This window comes from Trachinotus anak, unplaced genomic scaffold (assembly GCF_046630095.1).
Source record: "Trachinotus anak isolate AG129_WGS33_773 ecotype Australia unplaced genomic scaffold, CSIRO_AGI_Tana_v1 ptg000002l, whole genome shotgun sequence".
In the NCBI taxonomy this organism is placed as follows: Eukaryota; Metazoa; Chordata; class Actinopteri; order Carangiformes; family Carangidae; genus Trachinotus; species Trachinotus anak.
This window is the reverse complement of record NW_027273853.1, coordinates 24,042,020-24,062,480: the sequence shown is the minus strand read 5'-3', so window position 1 is coordinate 24,062,480 and position 20,461 is coordinate 24,042,020. Positions and strand designations below refer to the sequence as shown.

General features: G+C 40.8%; 1 protein-coding gene across 6 annotated transcripts in view; it reads left to right on the top strand.

The window, feature by feature from the left end:
- The first annotated feature begins 9 nt into the window (after nucleotides 1-9).
- Nucleotides 10-20,461, top strand: part of poc1b (POC1 centriolar protein B) — a 44,148-nt gene continuing 23,696 nt past the window's right edge. For 3 of the 6 annotated variants that reach the window (XM_071457329.1, XM_071457303.1, XM_071457319.1), the window contains exons 1-10: nucleotides 592-756; nucleotides 1,398-1,482; nucleotides 2,091-2,262; nucleotides 2,429-2,608; nucleotides 2,702-2,809; nucleotides 3,240-3,355; nucleotides 3,763-3,896; nucleotides 4,057-4,125; nucleotides 4,267-4,419; nucleotides 4,907-4,984. In XM_071457329.1, the coding sequence (XP_071313430.1) occupies nucleotides 733-756; nucleotides 1,398-1,482; nucleotides 2,091-2,262; nucleotides 2,429-2,608; nucleotides 2,702-2,809; nucleotides 3,240-3,355; nucleotides 3,763-3,896; nucleotides 4,057-4,125; nucleotides 4,267-4,419; nucleotides 4,907-4,984 (1,119 nt within the window). In that variant the 5' untranslated portion in view covers nucleotides 592-732. Of the gene's footprint in view, nucleotides 103-494; nucleotides 757-1,397; nucleotides 1,483-2,090; nucleotides 2,263-2,428; nucleotides 2,609-2,701; nucleotides 2,810-3,239; nucleotides 3,356-3,762; nucleotides 3,897-4,056; nucleotides 4,126-4,266; nucleotides 4,420-4,906; nucleotides 4,985-5,684; nucleotides 5,937-20,461 lie in introns of those variants that run through there. The other 3 variants (XM_071457312.1, XM_071457293.1, XM_071457285.1) reach the window with 3 other exon arrangements.

The following is a 20,461-nucleotide window of genomic DNA, read 5'->3' as shown; positions in this document are numbered from 1 at the left end:
AATGATATGACTGGCTAGTTGCTAAGCAGCAAGGGACGCTCCACCTTCATGACATGTTGCATTCACGTTACATAAAAATAACCGTAACCCCAACTTCTTTGGGTAAGTACAATGCTGACGTTCCTGGCCTGTTGGCAGCCCCTTGGTGATCACACAGACCTTGATCGCTCTAAGTCACGAAATGCCACTGCCTAATATTTATGTTTAATTTTCTGAGATTGTTTTTATTTGAATCGAATTTCGCTGATATTGATCATGTTTAGCGGTAGGCCTCTTGCTTTTGAGTCAGTATACAGAGCAGAGCCTTGATTATATGCATGTAACGCCAAACTTAGATTTGCCAGTAGGTTACTATTTCTATTTGCGTCGCGAAATTTTCATGTTGTGAATGGAATTTCAATGTTGAGTTCTCAGATGTACCCGTTTTTAATTATGTTTCTGAACGCAGCACCACTCTCTCCGCTGCCACAAGATCAAGCCACAGGTGGCTAGTTATTCAGCGGTTGAAATAGCGGGTCATGCTGTTTCTGCAAAGACAAAAGTCAGTTTTCACTGAGCGTTAGTAAAATTAAAAGTCAGCTGAGATTCCTGAGAGGCTGCCGAACAGCACACCGCGGTATCTGGGCTCGACAGGTCAGGTCTGAGACAGTTGTTGAAGGCGCACTGTTTGACAGTAATGGAGGGCGCGGTACAACTTTCCCCTAGACAACATTAGCTCTGTAAAGACAGCAAATGCCCTCAATGGCGTCTGTTATGGTAAGTTTTTTATTTTAATAATATTTTAATGAAGGCTAACGTACGTTTGATAACGTACAATGGTGCTAATGGTAGCTGAGTCGGCGAGTTTGCTAGCTGCATCTCTGCTAAGAGGATTTGCTGATTGGGGCTGTCAAAAACACCTTGGGTCTTCTCTGTTAAGTCGTTACAGTATAGAAGACTTGCTTGTTAGCTGGTTAAGCGACGTCCTCCAGTTCTTGAGGCTTTTGATCGGTGTAATGTCTCTTTAATACTATCTGTAAACACTGCCACGCTTGGTCTCTGTCAGGTGGGTAGTGTCTCAAAGGAAGTGCCTGCCCAGCCCTGCACCTCTGCAACACACAGTGTTTCCTTACACCACTTAATTCTATAAAGCTCTTTCATACACATGATGCAACCATATGGTGAAACAGTTTTTTCAGTGTTCACTCACCAGTGCTCAAGAGAATCCTCCTGTCTGAAAAAGTGAAATGTGTAGGCTGAATTTCTGTGTTTGTTTTTTTATGACTGTTAATGTATCCATGGAAAAACTGCCTCCTTCAGCACACCCTTTCCAACCTTCATGTAAAACAAAGCTTCGACCATGAGGGCTGCAGAGGAAATGCAGAGTTTTGCTGACTGACTGAGCTTTGTCATTGCAGGAGGATCCCACCCTGGAGAGACACTTCAAGGGGCATAAAGATGCTGTCACCTGTGCAGACTTCAGTCCAAACCGCAAGCAACTGGGTAATATCAGCCGCTGCTTTAAGCTCTACAAATTTACAGATGTTATTCAGATATTATTTGTCTAGTACTAGTAACAGTACAGTATGTAGTAAAATAACCACAATCAAATCTTTAGTGATAATCATGCAGCTCTTCTATATGTAAGCTACACAGTTAAGCATGTTAAGCCCTATTGTACAGCTAGATAGGGGAGTATCTAGATTAATATGTTGACTAGTATGTATGTATGTATGACTTATATGTGTCATCACCATGCTCAACATACTGTTTATAGCAGGAACTAACTGACAATATACAGCTGACTGGTTTCATAAACTTAGCAATTTTCTTAACTTTTACATTTAACTAAACTGTACTGTACTGTAGTGTATTTTGCACCAAAGGTGGGCTGTTGGTCTGAATGGACTCATTGACCTTTGCAGAGGTTTAACGTGTGACTCTCAAATTCTAAGGAAGGAAGCTAATGTTATTTTCTTTAATAAACTTTTTGTATAGATTATCAATAGTTCCATCTGCTCCAGCAGGACAGCTGTACAGATTCTAGTGAAAAAAATTTATTTCGTAATTCTTGACTGAATTTTCTCCATCTTTCTTTTGTGCTTCTGCAGCCTCGGGGTCAGTCGATAAGAGCCTGATGATCTGGAATCTGGCTCCAAAGGCAAGAGCCTTCCGCTTTGTTGGCCACCAAGATGTCATCACTGGAGTGCAGTTCTCCCCATTTGGTAACCTGGTGGCAACGTCCTCCAAGGACAGAACTGTCCGACTGTGGACACCTTCCATGTAGGCTTCCAAAGTCCCTTTTACTGATTTAATCAGGACTTTTTTTGTTCACTAAGTACAATAAGGGTTCAGTCATATAAAATCTAAAACAAATGATCTGGTGCACAGGTCAGTAAACTGGCAGATGGGTCTTTAATTAGGTGTACTTTTTGTGTGTGTCATAAAGGAAAGGAGAGTCAACAGTGTTCAAAGCTCACACTGCCCCCGTACGCAGTGTTGCTTTCTCCCATGACGGCCAGAGACTGGTGACAGCGTCTGATGACAAGTCAGTCAAAGTGTGGAGTGTTCACCGACAGAGCTTCGTCTATTCTCTCAACCTACACACAAACTGGGTGCGCTGTGCCAGGTACTATGCACTCTAACTGCAGCATTAGTGTGTCAAGTATGTGTACCTGTATAACAGTACATCTTGCCTTTTTTTGTCTGTTGTTTCTTGCAGGTTTTCTCCAGATGGGCGACTCATAGCTTCCTGTGGGGATGACCGTTCAGTTCGGCTTTGGGACACATCTACCAAACACTGCATCAACTGCTTCACCGACTATGGAGGGTTAGTCCCAAAAACAGCCTGCTTGAGTGTGCTGTTATTTGTCTTCGCTTTAATTTTGCCATTACTTTGGCTTTGGTTGTAATTATAGCTTTGTGTAAACTATTTTGTTTGTTTAGATAAATTAAATCAAAATTTTGAATGAATTTTTCTTTTTTTGTGTAATTGTACTTGCAGATTATCTGAAGAATATACTATATTTTTTGTACATTTCCAAACAATACAAGCAGTAGAGGTACACAATGTGGATTCTGATTTCTTAGAAAAGACAAAATCATCACTGAACAGAATTATAAAAAGATGTAAAAGTTACAGTAACTGATTTTAGTGTAGTTATTGCTCTGTTTCTCCTATAGGTGGCATTGCTGTATTTCATCTACACTGTTAACCTGCTGCAGGTCACTGACTTTATTGAGTGTTTTTATCATTACAGATCAGCAACGTTTGTTGATTTCAACTCCAGCGGCACCTGTATTGCATCTTCAGGAGCTGACAGTTCACTGAAAATCTGGGACCTACGGACCAACAAGCTGATTCAGCATTATCAGGGTATGTAAAAATGTCACAGCTATAATAAAGATATATAACCAGTTTGCAAAATTAAGTAATTATTTAAAATGTTCTTAAAGGCAAAAACTTCTAAAATCTAGAAGCTCCTGGGAGTAATATGTATATTACACTCAAGTCAAAAGTGTGTGTTTGTGTGTCTGTACCAGTCTAAACTGTGTGTGTGTACATTTTATATGTCTAAACTGTCTAAACTGGGTGTGTGTACATTTTATATGTACACACACATACATTTTATATGTACACACACACAGTTTAGACTGGTGCTGTATAACTATAACTACCTAATATATAGTATGTTTTGGAAGCAATTGCTTTTAATGTGTTTTCTTTTTCTTTTGTGTGTGTATGTGTGTGTGTGCGTGTGCGTGTATGTGTGTGTGTATCAGTCCACAGTGCAGGAATCAATAGCTTTTCCTTCCACCCGTCCAACAACTACCTGATCACTGGTTCAAGTGACAGCACTGTTAAGATCCTGGACCTGCTGGAGGGACACCTCATCTACACCCTCCATGGACACAAGGTGATGTTAGAGCGCAGCTCAGTTCACCCAAAGACACCAATCAGATATTATCAGACACAATAGGCAGTTTCAGTTCTAATATTTTCCTGGGTTACTCCCTAATGGTGTTTTGTCATGGTGAGTTTTGTAATTCACTAACACTGTTTACTGTGTTTTTCAGGGTGCTGTAACCACGGTAAACTTTTCCAGGGCTGGAGATCTCTTTGCCTCAGGGGGAGCTGATGCTCAGGTCAGTGTTTCATGGCTCAATAAGGACCCTGTGTTCTCCATACTCTTAGTAGCTTCTAACTTCAGGGTTATCCTTTTGCTTTCTATAGAAGAAAAAATAAGGAACTTGGATCATAGATGTGCTGGTCTTCTGGTTCCCTAGGTTCTGATGTGGAGGACAAACTTTGACACCAGATCCTACCAGGATGTCCTGCAACAACACAGCCGGAGGTCCACCCCTGATCCCCCACCCCATCTGTCTGACATCCACCCCAAAGGACCCCACCTTCATCACCCGAAGTCCACAGCCATTCAGGTCAGTTCAATTTTACTCAGCTTCATATTCAAATGATTTTATGAAAATTATGTGTATGCAGTGTATTTTTATGAAGTTAAGAGGCTGGACTGAGTTGTCCGTGCAGTGATTAAATACTAGTTCAGCTTCGCCAAAATCACTGCAATTTAAATGTTTAAGTAGCATATTTCGTAGAAACCATAACATCATTTATTAAACAAACTAACATGAAGTCGCTACGACCAGACAAGACCGGAAATTAAATCAAGAATCAATAATAAATAGATAAACCATCAGACAGTCTTTTTATTACAACAATAAAACAATTCACATCCCTTCACTCTAAATAAAAGAAAATATCTTGTAAAAGCAGCCTGGTCCACAGTATTATATTGACATTCCACTTAATGAAATCTGTGTGTTTAGTAAATTATGCAGAAGAAAATTAAAGAAATGTGTTGTAAAGCTTTACAAGGGGAGAAGCTCTGACTTTTCTTTATCTCCACAGATCAGTCCAACAGTGGCAGACACTCAGTCAGCTGACCCACATGTCATAGAGTTGGGCCAAGCTGTTCACAGCACCATGGTAAGATGGCTCAATGAATATAAAGTCGCACAGTCACGAGAAAGCAAATCCAAAATCACACTGAGTTCATCTATTCATGTGATTTGGAAAAATCAATTGCTCACAGCTTTTTGAATATGCAGACTGACTTGCAAAAGGAAATCAGTCTCTTCAGGGTAAATGTACTACAATTAAACAGTGTTAACAGATGATGTAACACAGCCCAGTGAAAAGCTAACTGACAGCACAGTAGGACTTATTGGAAATCCACATTGAAAGTGAGATGCGAGAAGCAGGTAAGTGCCACTCAAACGTCCAGTCTCTTCAGTCCACATCCACTATGTCTGGCTGTCGCTGCCCTCAGAAGCAACTGTCTGCTCCTGAGGGGCTGAGAGGACAGTGGACAGCTTTCACAGAAGTTTTCAAGCGTGCTCCATTGATTTCATTTCCCTTCCCACCATAGCTATATTTGCCTACAGTGAAAAAGGAAAGTTAAAAGAGAAACAAGGGGCACTTGATCCATCACCATAAATAAAGTAGATAAGCTCACAACATATAAACGGGGAGATTTGTGTGATTGAAACAGCTGACTGTAGAGAGCATTATCCAGCCAGCCATCATATGTCATATATCCAGTTCATAAGAAAGAATTATATGACTGCTTTTTACAGGCTGAAACGCAAAGTTTGTGCCTGTAAAAAAAATTACTCTCCTGTAACAGTTTATGAGACACATCCCAAGTCTGTTTGGGAGGGAAGGCTCACATGACCACCAGGTGGCAGCGCAGACCAGTCGTAAGTTACGCCATCCTGCTACAGCACTGAAACCTGCCTGAGATGCTGTGATGCCAGTAAAACTGTCCACATGTCGGTCTTTGCTCTTTAATATTATCCTGGTTAGGGTTAAGATTAGGGTTCAGCACTATGTTGTTCAAAAACAGAGCGATAACACGAGAGCTGCATAGTACAACATCTTGGTGATTGCATTGATATAATTTTGGATTGAGTTAACTTCAAATGTGAATTGTGGCTGTGATTTCCCTGTGGCTGCATGCATCACAGTTAGTGTGAACTTTCTGGGTTATGTTGAAATGTCCCAATTCATAATTTGTAACTTTTTCATGTTGTTTTCACATTAACCTGTATAATTTGTTAGATAAGAAATGAAACAACCAAGCTCTTCTTGACCTCTGTGACTTTTGTTTTGATCAATATTTCCACATACAACAACAGGTAGTCACTGAGCAGCTCTGTCAGAGCAGCAGGGGAATATATTTCTTCCTTCCGAACACATCCCCATTACCAGCCTATCTCTCCAACTCTTTAAGTGGTCTTGTATTTTTGTTTTGACCCATCAACCTTGTGACTGCCACTTTGTGTTTTCCAGATTGTTCCTCTCTATATTTTTTCTTTTTTTTTTTTTTTACTGCTGCTTAAGGCCCATCAGGAGCAGCATGGCAGTGAACTCGAGTAACAAGTTTGCATTATGTTCCAAGGTAAAATCCAGCATGTGAATTAGTGCTATCCACTTACTCCACATATGCTTAGTCTGGATAAAGAGGTGGAAACATGAGATGGATGTAGGAGGTACAGACCTAATGTAGACATGTAGGTACAGACTTAATGTACAGAAGTAAGGATGAGTGGTTTAGATTCAAGGTTGCACAGTGAAACATAATCCACTGCCATGTTTAAGACTACAGAGCGCAGGAGCATTAATTTGCTCATGTTTGCTGTAGACTACACAAGAATCTGTTGTGTATTTCTACTAGAATAGTTCATGGCATGAAAGATTCTAAAAATGAATTTATTATAACATCAATGTTGCATCACATACTACAGGTCCCTAGTGTGGTCCCCGGGTAATAGGAGAAGAATCAGGTGTCTGGCCTTTTTTTTTTTTTCCCCTTACGCACTGCCCGCTTGTACGAAGAGGCTGTCGCAGGGTGCGGGTTACAGCGTTCTGTGAGGTGCTACCATAGACTGTATATACTGGCTGCGTCCCACAGAAGTTATGGGTGATTACTGCCCCCTACTGTTTTAAAGAAATATAACAGGACATTAAATGGTCACAAAATAGAGTTGTATGACAACAAAAAAATATAAATGTATGGCCTACTCTGCTGTGTTCAATAATGTTAAATGACTGTAAATGTTAAGACATAAACAGCGGTAATACAGCTCTTCTTTTACATTACTTATCCAACTGTTACTCACACAAACAGCTTTAACCTCTATTCACTGATCCAGTACACCATGAAACAATCACAACAATAAATCAAAAAGCAACTGCTCAATAAATGATAAAAAGGAAATTTAGTCAGATGTGGGCAAGATGATCAGTGTGCTCTGTAATCAGTGTATTATTGTGAATTGAACAGTGAGCATTTAATGAGTCATAGTAATATTTATATTTACACCCAAACCCTCGGTTTGCACAGAGTGCGCTGATGTTTATTTGTGCGTATTCATAAACAGATGAATGTGAGTTTGGGTTTATTTCCTCTTTTCGTATCATTTCCGAAGTGAAATGCACATCATTTTCCTTTAGGGCTCAAAGTCAACTCAAAGTCAAGTTGTGTAAAGATCTTTTGAGTTCACTGCACAGTTAAAAGACTCATGTGGGAAAATGTTTCTATTCACTATATTCATTGTGGTGGCATAGCTCATAAAAAAAGTGACTTTATACTCAAGCTGATTAACAAAAAGTGTTTTTGTTTAATGATCCTTATCCCTTTTTAAATCCCTGGTGAACATGTTGGAAAAACTTAGTCTGTATAAATTATACCTCCTGTTGGAGCAGCAGTAATTTTTCTGTAGTGTGGCACCCTACTTCCCTTAGTGTCCCCTTTCCCTGCCGTTGGCCGTTGTGTGGGAGGAAAGCCATGAATGGACCAAGCCAAGTGGAAGTCATTTAGAGAGTGGATGGCCAAGTCAGATAAGTGCTTTTAGTTCAAGAGTCCAGTAAACACACGACCACAGAACAGCCATTCATGGCTTTAAATGTTCTGATATGAACATGGAACTGTATAGATGAATGGAAGGCCACTGGTTTTAACCTGCTTGCACTATCAGATGGATGAGTTTACTGCTAAGGATCATTTCTGGTAAATTGTGAAATGCAGGAAAGTCATAAAAGCAAAGTAAATATCTATTAAATAAAGTACTTTTATACAGTAATACACAGTACACAATTGGTGAAGGTGTTCATATATGAATGCCTCTCTTTTAAAGCTGTCTGGCACACAGGAAGTGACACATTTTACATGTGTAGCAGTTTCAACTTACTGAAAAGGAGAATAAGTTGTTGGTTGGCATGAGCAGTGATACCCACCATGGCTAAACAGATTTAGAAAAATGCCACCCACAGAAATCAAAACTTCCTAAGCAGAGCGTCCCAAGAGAGACATCACACTGTTCCTTACGCCGCTTTAATGACAAGTGATATCGGGGAGTTACAGTGCACAAACGCTGCAGTGTGAACTAGTTGGCAGCAAAGATGGAGACAAATTAGAAACCGAGAGACATTTGGAGATGCCCATGAAAATTTTTTGAGTGCATAAACTTTCTGGCTCTTGTGTTTCTGTCTGATGTGTCAAAAAATCTCTTCATATAGCACATCAAGAATATATATTTTTTTGTTGGCACAGTTTAACCTGAGACTGTTGAGTGGTCAACAGCAGGGTCCCTTGGATTTGTCCTTCTTGTCCTCTCTGCTGCTTCCTTCCATTCCTCCTCCCACTTTTTCTACCCTTCCTTTCCTTTGCTGCTGAAGGAGATATAAGAGAAAAGAGATATGGGGAAGAATAGAGATCAGAGAGATAGGGAGATCAGGAATCCACGTGCCGGTGCCCAGGCCCCCTGGGGGCCCCCCGAACAGGGAGCAGCAGGCGCAGCAGCAGCCGCAGCTCTAATAATAGACTAGCTGGAGTTGTGCCTGCCTGTTTAACTCACTGACTAACTCACTGCACTCTGGTGTGACACACAGTTAATTCATATACATCACTGTTATCTTTGTGACAAATAGCAAGATGAATGCTCGTCCCTTACATCCTTACTCACTTTTAGTGCATCAGCTAATGTGTTAAAATGAAACACACACACACACACACACACACACACACACACACACACAGAGCTCCTACCTCATTCATGCACATCCATTGCTTCCTCGTGCGTCCTGTGTGTCGTGTGTGTGTGTATGTTGTTTCACTGTGTATATGTGTGTGAGTGCAGTTGAGTAAAGCTGGAATTCAGACATACACTGAAACTTCGCCACAGACCTATGCAGAGCAGAGCAGGGTGTTATGGGTGACGCACACCTCCCATATCTCACCAGCAAGTTGTGCAGACTAAGTGCAGACAAGACGAGCAAGCTGATTGGTTGATCCAGCTACCTGTCGGGAGGTAGGTTCGAAACGGAAAGGGAGACTGAGCAGGGAGAGAACTAGGTTTATCAGACAAGCACAAAAGAAATGTCACTGAACATCTACCGTGTGTGTTCGCTTAAATGCACCATGGAGAAGTACAGTTCCAGGTTCAGTGGGCTTGAGATTGAGTGAGTGACCCTGTGTGTGTGTGTGTGTTTATTTAGTGTGTACGTGTGTCAGTGGATATGTGAATTTCTCAAGTTAAATGCATGAGAGTGTGTTTGTGTGCTTACCTGGGGGTCTGTTAGTGTGTGTACATGAGTCACTGGGTATTGGAGTGTGAATGTGTGTGATTGTGTGTGCGGGTCATTCCTGTTTAGATCGGTTCAAAGCAGGGAGCCCCCAATGTTACTCCTCCTGTCAGCTCTCATCACCTGATTTCCATCTCAGGGAAACTCCTCTCCTCTCCTCTCCTCTCCAGTCCTTGTCCTCTCCCTTTCCTCTTTTCCTCCCTTCTGGTCATTTCCTCCTCCGTCACAGTTGTTGATGTCCTCAGAGTGCTTTCCCTTCCGCCCTGCGCCTGTGTTTCCCCTCCATCGCCCTAATGGGTCCAAGCGTAGGCGGAAATGGAGGGAGAAGGAGTGAGAGAGAAGGAAGGGACGGGAGATGCAAATAGCCTCAGGTGGGTATGTGGGTGGCTGGATAGGGAGGTTCCTGAACTCAGAGTTCCTGCTGCCATCGGTGACCTTCGTGTCCTTAATTTAGGGCCATTTCCTTTTTCATGTCTCTTTCAAGTCAATGGGAAAGTGGTCTCAGACTTTTTGACCCCACTGTACATTTACTTTTTGAATAACATGTTGAACATAGTGTAAAGTGTCCATATATTTTTGGCAGTTCTCTTCGCTTGTTATCTTTATTTTTTATATTACTGGTGTGCACACCTGGGGGCAACAAAATAAACATTACACTCAAGGCCAGTGCAATGTTCTCATGCTATTTCACTGGCAGAGTTATCTATTGTCATCTGTGTGCACGCATAACAATACAATTCTACATGACTTCATCCTGTGTTCAGAAAGTTGTTATGGACAGAGAGTTGATGTCAATGACGACATGATGTCACATCAGCTGTGGCTTTGTCCCCTTCCTCCCTTTCCGCCTCCTCTTTCTGCGTTTGCTATTAACCTCTGCAGAGAGCTAGTGGCACTAGCAGGGCTCAGCGCTTCTGAATGGAGCGTTGCCATCAAACACTACGTCACTCTAGAGTGGAAAGACAGAGGCACAGTGAGGCGCCCTCACTCTCCATTGACATAACAGAACTTTGACAGACCAGTCGCCATAAAGTGACGTATTGCAATCCACGCTTGCAGCCACTCAGTCCATCAACTGCTGTTTGTGTGTCCTCCAGCGCTGAACCCTTACATGCTCTGTCCTTGGAATCCACTCTGGATAACAGAGCAGTCTACAAGCATAAATGTGAATTTTAGTTTAATTTTTAATGCATTGGAGCAAAATGAGGTTTGTTTTAATCGAAGAGCTCCCCAGTCACCAGCTGCCAGCTAAATAGTTTTCTACTTGCCTCCAGTCGGTTACTTTTTCAACTAAATGTCACTAAATTTATGGTGGCTCACAAAGGGTAACAAGAATAACAGCTGATTAATTTATTGTCACTTATTTGCTTAAATAATAATTAACAGAGAAACTTTAAAATGTCCCTTTTAAATATGCACTAGCATGTTGTGTAGTAGTGTCCCTGTATCCTTTCAAAAAGCAGTTTGTCATGCACTTCCTTTACGACTAAAAGATAAAGACAGTGACATTTATTTGAGTGTGAATCGTGTGACTGGTTGTCTCTCAGAATGTAGTACAGTGGCGTCTGCTTGAGTCTCTTCTCTGGTTGATTGGCAGCAGAGACACAGAAAATGCCAAACCCATTGCACTGAACAGATATCAAATCAGCTGTGAAACACATGAAGAATGGCAAGCGTGAAATGAGGCCATGGGAGACAGCAGAGAGTTATAATGTGTCTGTTCGGTGTACATGGAAATCCTGCAAAGGAGATGAGGTTGCAACTTCTATAAAGAGCAAGTGTGAAGTTAAGTTTGCTGTACAACTGTTGTAGTTAGTGTTGTTTTAAACACACAGGCCCAGGTTGAGGTTAAACACCTAGTTACTTATGGTTAGCTATAAAGTGTGAAGGCTAAAGGTTAAAGCAATGTTTTTAATGAACCTGCTAATAAACTGGCGTCAAAGCTTTAGCAGTGAAAATGTGTGTGTGTGTGTGTATTTGTGTGTGTTTAAGAGGTGATTAGATAGCAGAAGGTAGATTTGGTTACTTGCGCCATCTCTCGTATCCCTGCAGACGTTTGCTGTGACGCCAGTTTGACCAGACAAGGTGTCCTCTACCGACAAGCCTCCTGTCACAGGCCTCTGTGTGTATATGTGTGTGTTTCTTTAGTAGCTGTATGTCATTCCATCTTATAGGAATGAGTGTTTAAGTTTGTATGAGTTTGTGTAGTAAATGTATTGTGCCCTCATGCTTCAGGTGCATCCGTCAACTGTGAATATGTAAAGCCATACATGTTTGTGTGTTTGCACAGTGTGTACGTGTCTACATTTACACTGATGGCCCCCGCCCCCAACCCTTCTCTAGCTTCCTGTGCAGGGGAAGTACAGGATATTGGATGGCCTGGAGGTTTTGATACCAGATTTAAGTGCTGTAGAGGAGAACATGAGTGACAAGACACGGCGGAAACGAGCTAAACATAGTAACAGCTCCGGGAGGGGGGAGGACGGTTCACTTTTCATCAGGACATGGGCTCCCAGAGGCTGCATAACACCCTCACACTCACACACATGCCCACGCACAAACACACTCATGCAGTCCGAAGCACAAACAGGCACACTCATTCATACTATGATCTCTCATACACTGTTAAAATCACACTGATTTTTACTTACATACTCAAAAATACTCTCCTGCAGACCTAATCTGATAAACATACAAGCATACAGAACATGTATGCACCTGATGTGACAATAATAATGAGCTCAAACTTGCTGTAATGTGTTGCTACAGGTATTGGAAAGAAGATGGAAAGCAACCCAGCATGTCCAGTTTGAGTGATACATAAAAAAAACTTTTCAGATATGCAAACACTGCACAGTGATGTAATTATAAGGATCTCACAACTCTGGAAAGGATTCACACCGACAATTAGTTTATCCTTTGTCCTGGCAAATTCAAGATTCAGGATTCAAGATTACTGTCATTGCACAGGGTGTGAGTGGCAATGGAGATGGTGCATTCACTCATAACAAACAGCAAATAAAAATAGAAAAGAGTTCAATTTGAATCAATTTAAAGTGCAAAATACATAAATAAAATATAAAATGTATGTATTTGCTGTAGCCTATAGACCAAGATATAAAAACAATATGACCAGCACTCTGCTCTTGCAAGTATTTGAATGCCAGTGCCTTATGTTGCAGGATGATATTGCATTGCACTGTGGCGAAAGTTGAGCCATCAAGAAAAGTTGTGACAAATCTTTTTACCAGATGACCCCACGTTTCTCATTCGAACGGATGGTAGGACACAAGATAGGCCAAGTGTTCATTACCTGCCCAGTGACTGGTGTAAGAGGTGAAGCGTTTCACTAGACAGATATACTTTTCTCAAGAGTGGTGGAGGCCAAACTAGAGCTAAAAGCGCATTTTGGACACAACTCCTTTGGTGTGTTCATGTTTCACTGTCTCTGCTGGATGTGGAAATAGTCTGTTGTTTCTGTTCTGAGTAAAAGCATTGAAGTAAGTCTGGGGTGGGAGTTCCTTCTAGTGTACAGAATGTTTCTTAATGCAGCTGTAAGAATGTGATAGGTTCTTGTGTAACTTAGAAAATTAAATCGAGCCTCTTCACTCTTCCCCAGTGACAGCAAGAGTCAAAGCGGAAACCCGTTTGCAGACACCGCGCATACACATGTTCGGTAATGCTGTGTTTTGCTGCGAGACTCCCTGCGGCATCTCCAGTCTGCTTGGCGCTGGCATCCAAGTGTCCAAAAACTTGATCTTCCTCATCAAAAATACAAGAGGAGGGCAAACCTTATCACTAATTCAGAAGGATTCTCTCTTCGGATTCCCATTTGTCTCCCTCTCTCACCGCTGTCACCCTTCCTGTCTCTCCCCTTTCTCTCCTCTTGCAACTCTCATCTCTTCTCAACCTTATGCAACACTCACTTATAGGAGGCAGGCGGTTACTTGAGGGTCATGCGATCACACTTTGTGCTTCTTTTTTTCTGTTCTTGGATAGTTTTTTCTGTTCTGCAAGTTAAATATGCTGCAAAACCACCAGTGTGGACATTATTTATAATCTCTAGAAAAACACAAATAAACCACAACATTCAGAAGTTTTTGAAATAGTGCTGAAATGATTGGTTTATTAGTCAATTGACTGATCAATTGTCAATCTATTAACTACGTAAAATGTTTGTTAAACAGAAATGCCAAACATTTGTTGGTTCCGGCTTCTTAAATATGACTATATCTTTCTTTTCTCTTTTATATAATTGTAAGTGTAGTTGAATATCTTTGGATTTGTCTTCTTATACATTTTATAGACTAAACTGAATAATAGATTTATAATGTAACAGACAAATTTACCAGTAACATAAATAATCATTAGGAGCAGCCCTACTCCAAAACAGACTAATGCAGTACTGTATTTTACAGTCTTTAAGGATGTCAGTCCCTGAAGTCTTTGCACTCTGCTTTGTTTTGCATGAAAACATAGAACAGAGGTCAGACACTTGGACTTATGTGACTGGATGACTGTTGTGTTTTTTGGCTGGACTGCGACAGTGAGGCCAGCCTAACAAACATGTAACTGCATGACTGACTTACTGAGTGACTGAGTGATGAAGTTACACCATTCAAGTACATCATCAATTTAGCACATTGACCATGCATGTTTCAGCCATATACTAGGTTGTCATCTAGTCTTGCTAAGGTGCAGCTTTCAAAATGTTTATCTTTTCTCTCCCCAACACATTGTGCCTATATCCTTCCATTCCTGCCACAGTAAGGGATTCCCTTAGGAAGGCCATCCTTCCTGACCTGCCCTCAGCTCTCTCAATGTGCTGTCTCAAGGGTACAGCTTGCATCCGCAGGGGCTTCTGCTGGGAACGTGCTGACATTTGGTCCATGCAGGGGGCTAAAAATAGCTTGGCAGGTCTATTACAGGTACCAGGGACACCTGAAAGGCAAATGTGTTGTGTTTTCTTCCCTGCATGTCATTGTCCCTGCCTGGAGAAATGGCAGGGGGGAAAGCTGGGGCGAGAGATGGAAATAGAACTGGGATGAGATAAGGAAGAGCAGGCATGGGATTTGATTATGTTGTCGTCATCTCGCCTGTAAGATTCTGCCGAGAAGAGGGAGAGAAGAAGACAACCAAAAACATTTGCGGTACCCTGCCTACACCTTGCGATCACTTCATGTTTTTTTTAAATGACTCCCAACGTGCACGTTGAATTTGTGTTCTCCTCAAGCAAGGATTAATTCTTCTGTACTTGCTTTCTCCATTTTGTTGCATGTAAGCCCCAGTGAAGGTTGTTCTTAACTGAAGAAACAGAAAACATCTAGCTTCATGTTGTGGGATTTTTATATTTTACATTAGGAAAGTCTACTAAAGTCAACTGAAACATTTTTTCCATTCTATTTTGTTGGCAAAATACCCACCTGACACACCCCAGCATCAGTATCCAAGTTGCCATTTATGGCTGTTTTCCTCTGTATGTTTGTTTAAGAATATGTTGGAGATTTTCAGTCGCTGTTCCAATGGGGGCTCTATTTAGTAATAATATTTGGATAGTTATACTAAGACTAATAGACAATTATAGATCGTCTGCTACTAGAAATGTAGTTGTTATTGTTTTAAAGGTGGACTGGCTGACATACTAATTATTGTATTCAGCATATTTAAGATTTTCTAATAGTGGTGGACACCTGCAGCGAACCCAGTGTAAGGGAACCACTAGTGTGCATGTGTGTGGAAGTAGCAGGCTACCTTAATATCTGGCAGCCTTGCTTGCTGATGCTATTTTCTTCCTGAGTGGAGGCAGAGAGGATGTGGCCTGGTGAACTGCGTAGGAAGATCAGACGCCTCATGGCTCTGCTGCCGGCCTGGCTTATTTCTGTACAGCTCATCTGGGTTTGCAGAAAAACAAATTATTGATTTTTCAGAACATTTTTTATGTGTTTTCTTCTTTTCCTCCCATTGAGAGGTATCCACCTGCCGACCTTGAGTGATTGGAGTGAAGGTTAGCTAAGACGGGACTATACTTTCAATACTTTGAGTACATGTTGAAATGGATTTTTTATATGCCGTTTTTAGCAGAGGGGTGGATTTGCTATAGGTGGTAGCGCTGACTTATTTTTCTCTTGATCTGTGTTTGTGGAACAGTTCTTCTATAGATTGTTATGCCAGGGCTAGTTATACTAAACCCCCAAATGCTTCTATGATCAAGTGCCATGTGCTGCTTGAGCATTTTATTCTGTCTACGCCTCTAAAAGTATCTAAACATCTGTCTTCTTTCCACGGTCTGTATGTGTGAATCTTCTTACTTGAGTCTACACACCCATGCATATAGGGAGGATTACTGGGAGAGAGCAAGGAAAACAAATCCATTTTCTCCTGAGTTGAGAAAGCCACAGGGTCACGGTTTCTTTCCGTAGGAGCAGCTGTAACCCAACACTGCCTCAGTCCCAGGTTGAAGCACACCTCCCCTCACTGCTACCCCCGCCTGTTAAGCTCATAGTCCACCTGTTAGGAAGTCATTCATCTCTCTGTTCCCCCAGAGAGGGATAACTGGATCCCCCACCTCTGACCACAGCCTCACTGATGGATGGCTTTAATGGGCTTTTATTGTTTGATGTATCCACTCTCTTCCGCTTTCTTTTCCAAATCTAATCTGCTCTTTGTATATCTCTTTACTCTATCTGCACATGGCTTACTTTTTTGTCTTCTGTGTTTATCTTACATGTCCATTTAACATATTTAGCATTACAGTGAGACATGGCTCTATTTCAGCATTTAATGGGTCTTAGACCTACAGGCCAATAAGCAGCATTTCCTACAGTCTTAGGTCCTTTCCATACATATATTTCCATTTTTCTGACTGCTATTCAATCACACAAGTGGTGTGGTTAAGTTGGATGATTTGATTTTAAGGAACAGACTTCAGATGCATAGTAAAACCTCCATAATTCCATATACACTAAATTACAAACATGCTAAATCCTTATTCATTACAGTAGGTTTCCATTAACCTGCTTAATGCACAATTTGAAATTGCAAACTAAAACATGAGTAATGGAAACCTCAAATGTCGATAAAAGAAACCAACTATCTACGCTTGCATGAGGTGGTCTTTCAGACTATTCATAATATTTCACAAAATTAAAATGGAAACACTTTTTTCACATTCAAGTCGTGATGCCTGCTGTATCATGCCCCAGGGAACCAGTTCCAACCGAGAAGGAGACGGCTCAAGTTTAATTGGAATAATGTCGCAAGAGGAGAAAACCCAGTTTCAGTCGCATAACATCAGTCAGTGGAAACACAGACCATTTGTAGTTGTGTTTTGTCGACTTTTCAAGAAAATTGCTTCTATTTTGTGGAAAACTGCAATGGCAACTTGACTCTTGCTGCAGTGCAGTCTAACAACATCATGCTACACACTCCAGTCAGGTACATGCAAGCACACATAGACTTTAAATAGAGTCAAATTAGCCAGCTACCCCTATTTAAATCTTACTGACCTTCTAAACCTTTTACAGCACATAGGTCAGCTTATGTGTCTTTTTCCTATATGAAATTCTTGAGGAATATAATACATGAGTCACTGTGCACACAGTTTATGATTGTTTGGCTCTTTGTTTCCAGACTTGCTGATACCTTTTTGATCTTTTGAGAAGGTCTTGTCTTAATCAGCCATAGACTTAGACGGTCAAGAAATGCAGTTTTTACGCCAAAACCTGTGATTATGTTCTCCGTAATAAACGATTTTCATATTGTTATATCCAGAGTGCTAAGCCTTTTTGCTGCATTATTATTTGTTTTTTGTTTGATTGTTTGTCAAGGTTCAGATGTAAGGTTCTTGGTTAAAGACGCTTAAGTATTTTGTGGTGGCCTTGAGCCCAGTATGTGTGGGAACGTGGGAAAGGTTAGGTCACTAACATAGTCTGGGAGCGGAGGATCAGTGCTGCCCTAGAGCTTGCATTGTCTCACAACTAGACAATTAGCAATTAGCGGTGGGGTTATTCTGAATGGCAAATGAGTTTCCCACAGGTGCTTTGCAGTCCTTTTGGTATTAGCTTAAGTGCTAAAGCTGATTAGCAGGCATTTGTGTGGCAATACAGCTCAATCCAATCTCTCTTATGGACGCCCGCCTATTCTGGCAGTTTCCTGTGAGAGCCACTGCCTCTGAAATGTTTGGTTTGATATTTGTGCAATAAAGCCAGTACCGTGCAGGCTTTATTGCATTTAGTGCCAGTTTCTTTACTGACAGTGCCTATTCAGAGCTACAGAGGGGTTTTTGTTCTCCCTTTTTGTACATTTATGCTTCACCCTTCACGTGGATATTTGCAGCAGATGAACTTTAAAGTAGTGCATTTTCTGCAACACTTTGAGAGAGAATGTCTGTGGTCCAACATCTCTGTCACTCTGTCCTTTCTCCCTCTGAGTTGTTTACCTGTCCGTTAATCTCCAGGTTGGCTTTCTCAGAGGTAAAAGGATATGAGTCATTCTTATGCTTGGATATGTGTCAAGATTACATGGAAAGATTAACCTTCTCCCGTCCTACATATATCTAAGACCTCCATATGTCAACACATTTCTTCCTTGGATACAAACCCTTTTCAATAGCCTTTTTTGAATTTTAACCTACATAATAAAAAAATAATAATAATTACATGAGTGAAGGCAAACAATAGGAGCTTTAAAGATGCATGAAAAATACTACAGGTTGTAAAAAATGTATATGTATATGTGTCTTTTTTTCTCACATTACCTTAGTTTCCCCTCAGATATTTCTCAGTATCCTGCCACCCATTATTCCACCCATGTTTATTGTTCTTGGCCACACACAGCTGTTTAAGTATTAACTCTCTGTCTAGCTGCACAGCATTATATAACTCCCATTCAGTAGAACAGTACAACTTGTGAATGGCCAGTGTTACAGTTGGCTGCTTGTTACTGTAGCATTGCTTTACAGTTCACACATGAATGTGATGTTGCTGGGAAAAATGTCATACATTAATGAAAGCTTGCAGACATAGATTGATTACACTTTTGTTTGGTGCTACTTGAGTGGTATTTAATTCACCAGAGACAGAAGGGCCTCACTGCTATGGTTGACTATTGAGAGGCAGATCTAAATTGATGTTAAAAATGTATAACAAACAGGAGTCGTTAAGAACTTATCGTCAAAATGAAATGCAGAAATTACCATGACTCATTGTGATCACAACATCTGTCAAAATAATCACAATATGGTTATTACTAGTGCGTGAAAATCAGTGTGCGAAAATAATTACATGTAAGTGAGAAAGTCCTTCTTACATGACAAAGTATTTCCTGCAGCATGGTATAAGGAAACAGCATTTTTCATTTCAGAATTTCCCAGAATCAGATCATGCTAAAGTAGCACGGCCAGCTTAATGTAAGCTAATGCAAAACAGTTCCAATTGTGCAGGGCAAAATGGAGAGTGTTCATTTTCATGTAAAGAAAAAGCTCAAAATCCCTTTTTCATTTGTGGTGAACTTCTGTTTGTGGCAACTTCAATCTGCTGAAAATAAATGTGGGTTTTGTTTTTAACACTTAAGCTCTTCTCTTTATAAAAACTCCCTTTGCAATCATGAATCTGTACCAGGATTTCACAAAAAGCAGAACTGGTGAGGACTATTGGACAAATCAGGTTATAAAAGAGTTGTAGAGTAATTCAAACTATACTTTCTGACATTACATTGTTGGCCTGTAAAATTAAACAAGGAATGAATCTCAGATTACACATTTGCATCATCTTTACAGTAATAACATAAAACTGGTTGGGTAAGAACGCTTGTTGAATTGCATCTGTGATGTACTCAAATAATTCCTTCAGTTTCACATCATTAACACTGAACATGCTGTATATAGAAAGAGCCTATTATGTAGAAAATCAAACAAAATCTGCATTAATGTCCTGACTCTGACCCATCGTGTTTCTCTATAAAGAATATGTCCACATGCCACCTTTGTGCCACAAGTCCCCTTGTGACCAGCTATATTTGGACACTGAAGTGAGCATAATGAAAGGAAGTCACCCATTTACTTCCCTCTCTATAGTTAGTTATTTTTAGAAAACCCCTTTGCTGCTCTAATGAATCCGTTGAACCACATTCAAGGCATCGGTTTGAACTGACAACTACTGAACTCATCAAATCTTGTGACACACAACAGGAGCTATCTTTGGAACGACTCATGTGAGGGCAATTGACAAGACGTCTGGTCAACAACTGACACAGTGATGTCCCCAAATTAGGCATGGATCAACTGGATTTGTAGTCAGGAATCGAATTACTTTAAATAGTGATATTGTATGTTTGTACTGAAACTGTGACAGTGTGTTGATTGCTTCAGAAGATACTCTGTGAGGGGAAGCATCTAGTTGACTTTTATTCCCCATTCAGTAAAGAGTAAAGCAGATGGTGACAGTGGCGTGCTGATTCAGGTTTTTACTCTAAAGCTGCCTAGTACAGTAGTTAAATTATTTGCATGAAGGTTTCCATTTTTTGGCAGTAGCTGCTGTCTTCAGGAGTGTTGAGACCGAACAAAAATGCAGATTCTACAGATGGTGCAATTGCAACAGATGTGAGTTGGCTCAGGTGCCCATGCAGTTTGAAAAATGTTCAAATGTTCAAAATGTGGGTGAAGCTGTGTGACTCTGCATAATCAACACAAACATGTCTCTCCTGCCTCCATCTTTCTTCTTCTTTTCACACTCTCACATTAAGACAGTCAAAAACAGTCAGATTTGTGTGGCTCAAATTCATTTGGCGTTCAGTCTAAATGCACCTTATTAAGAGGTTGTG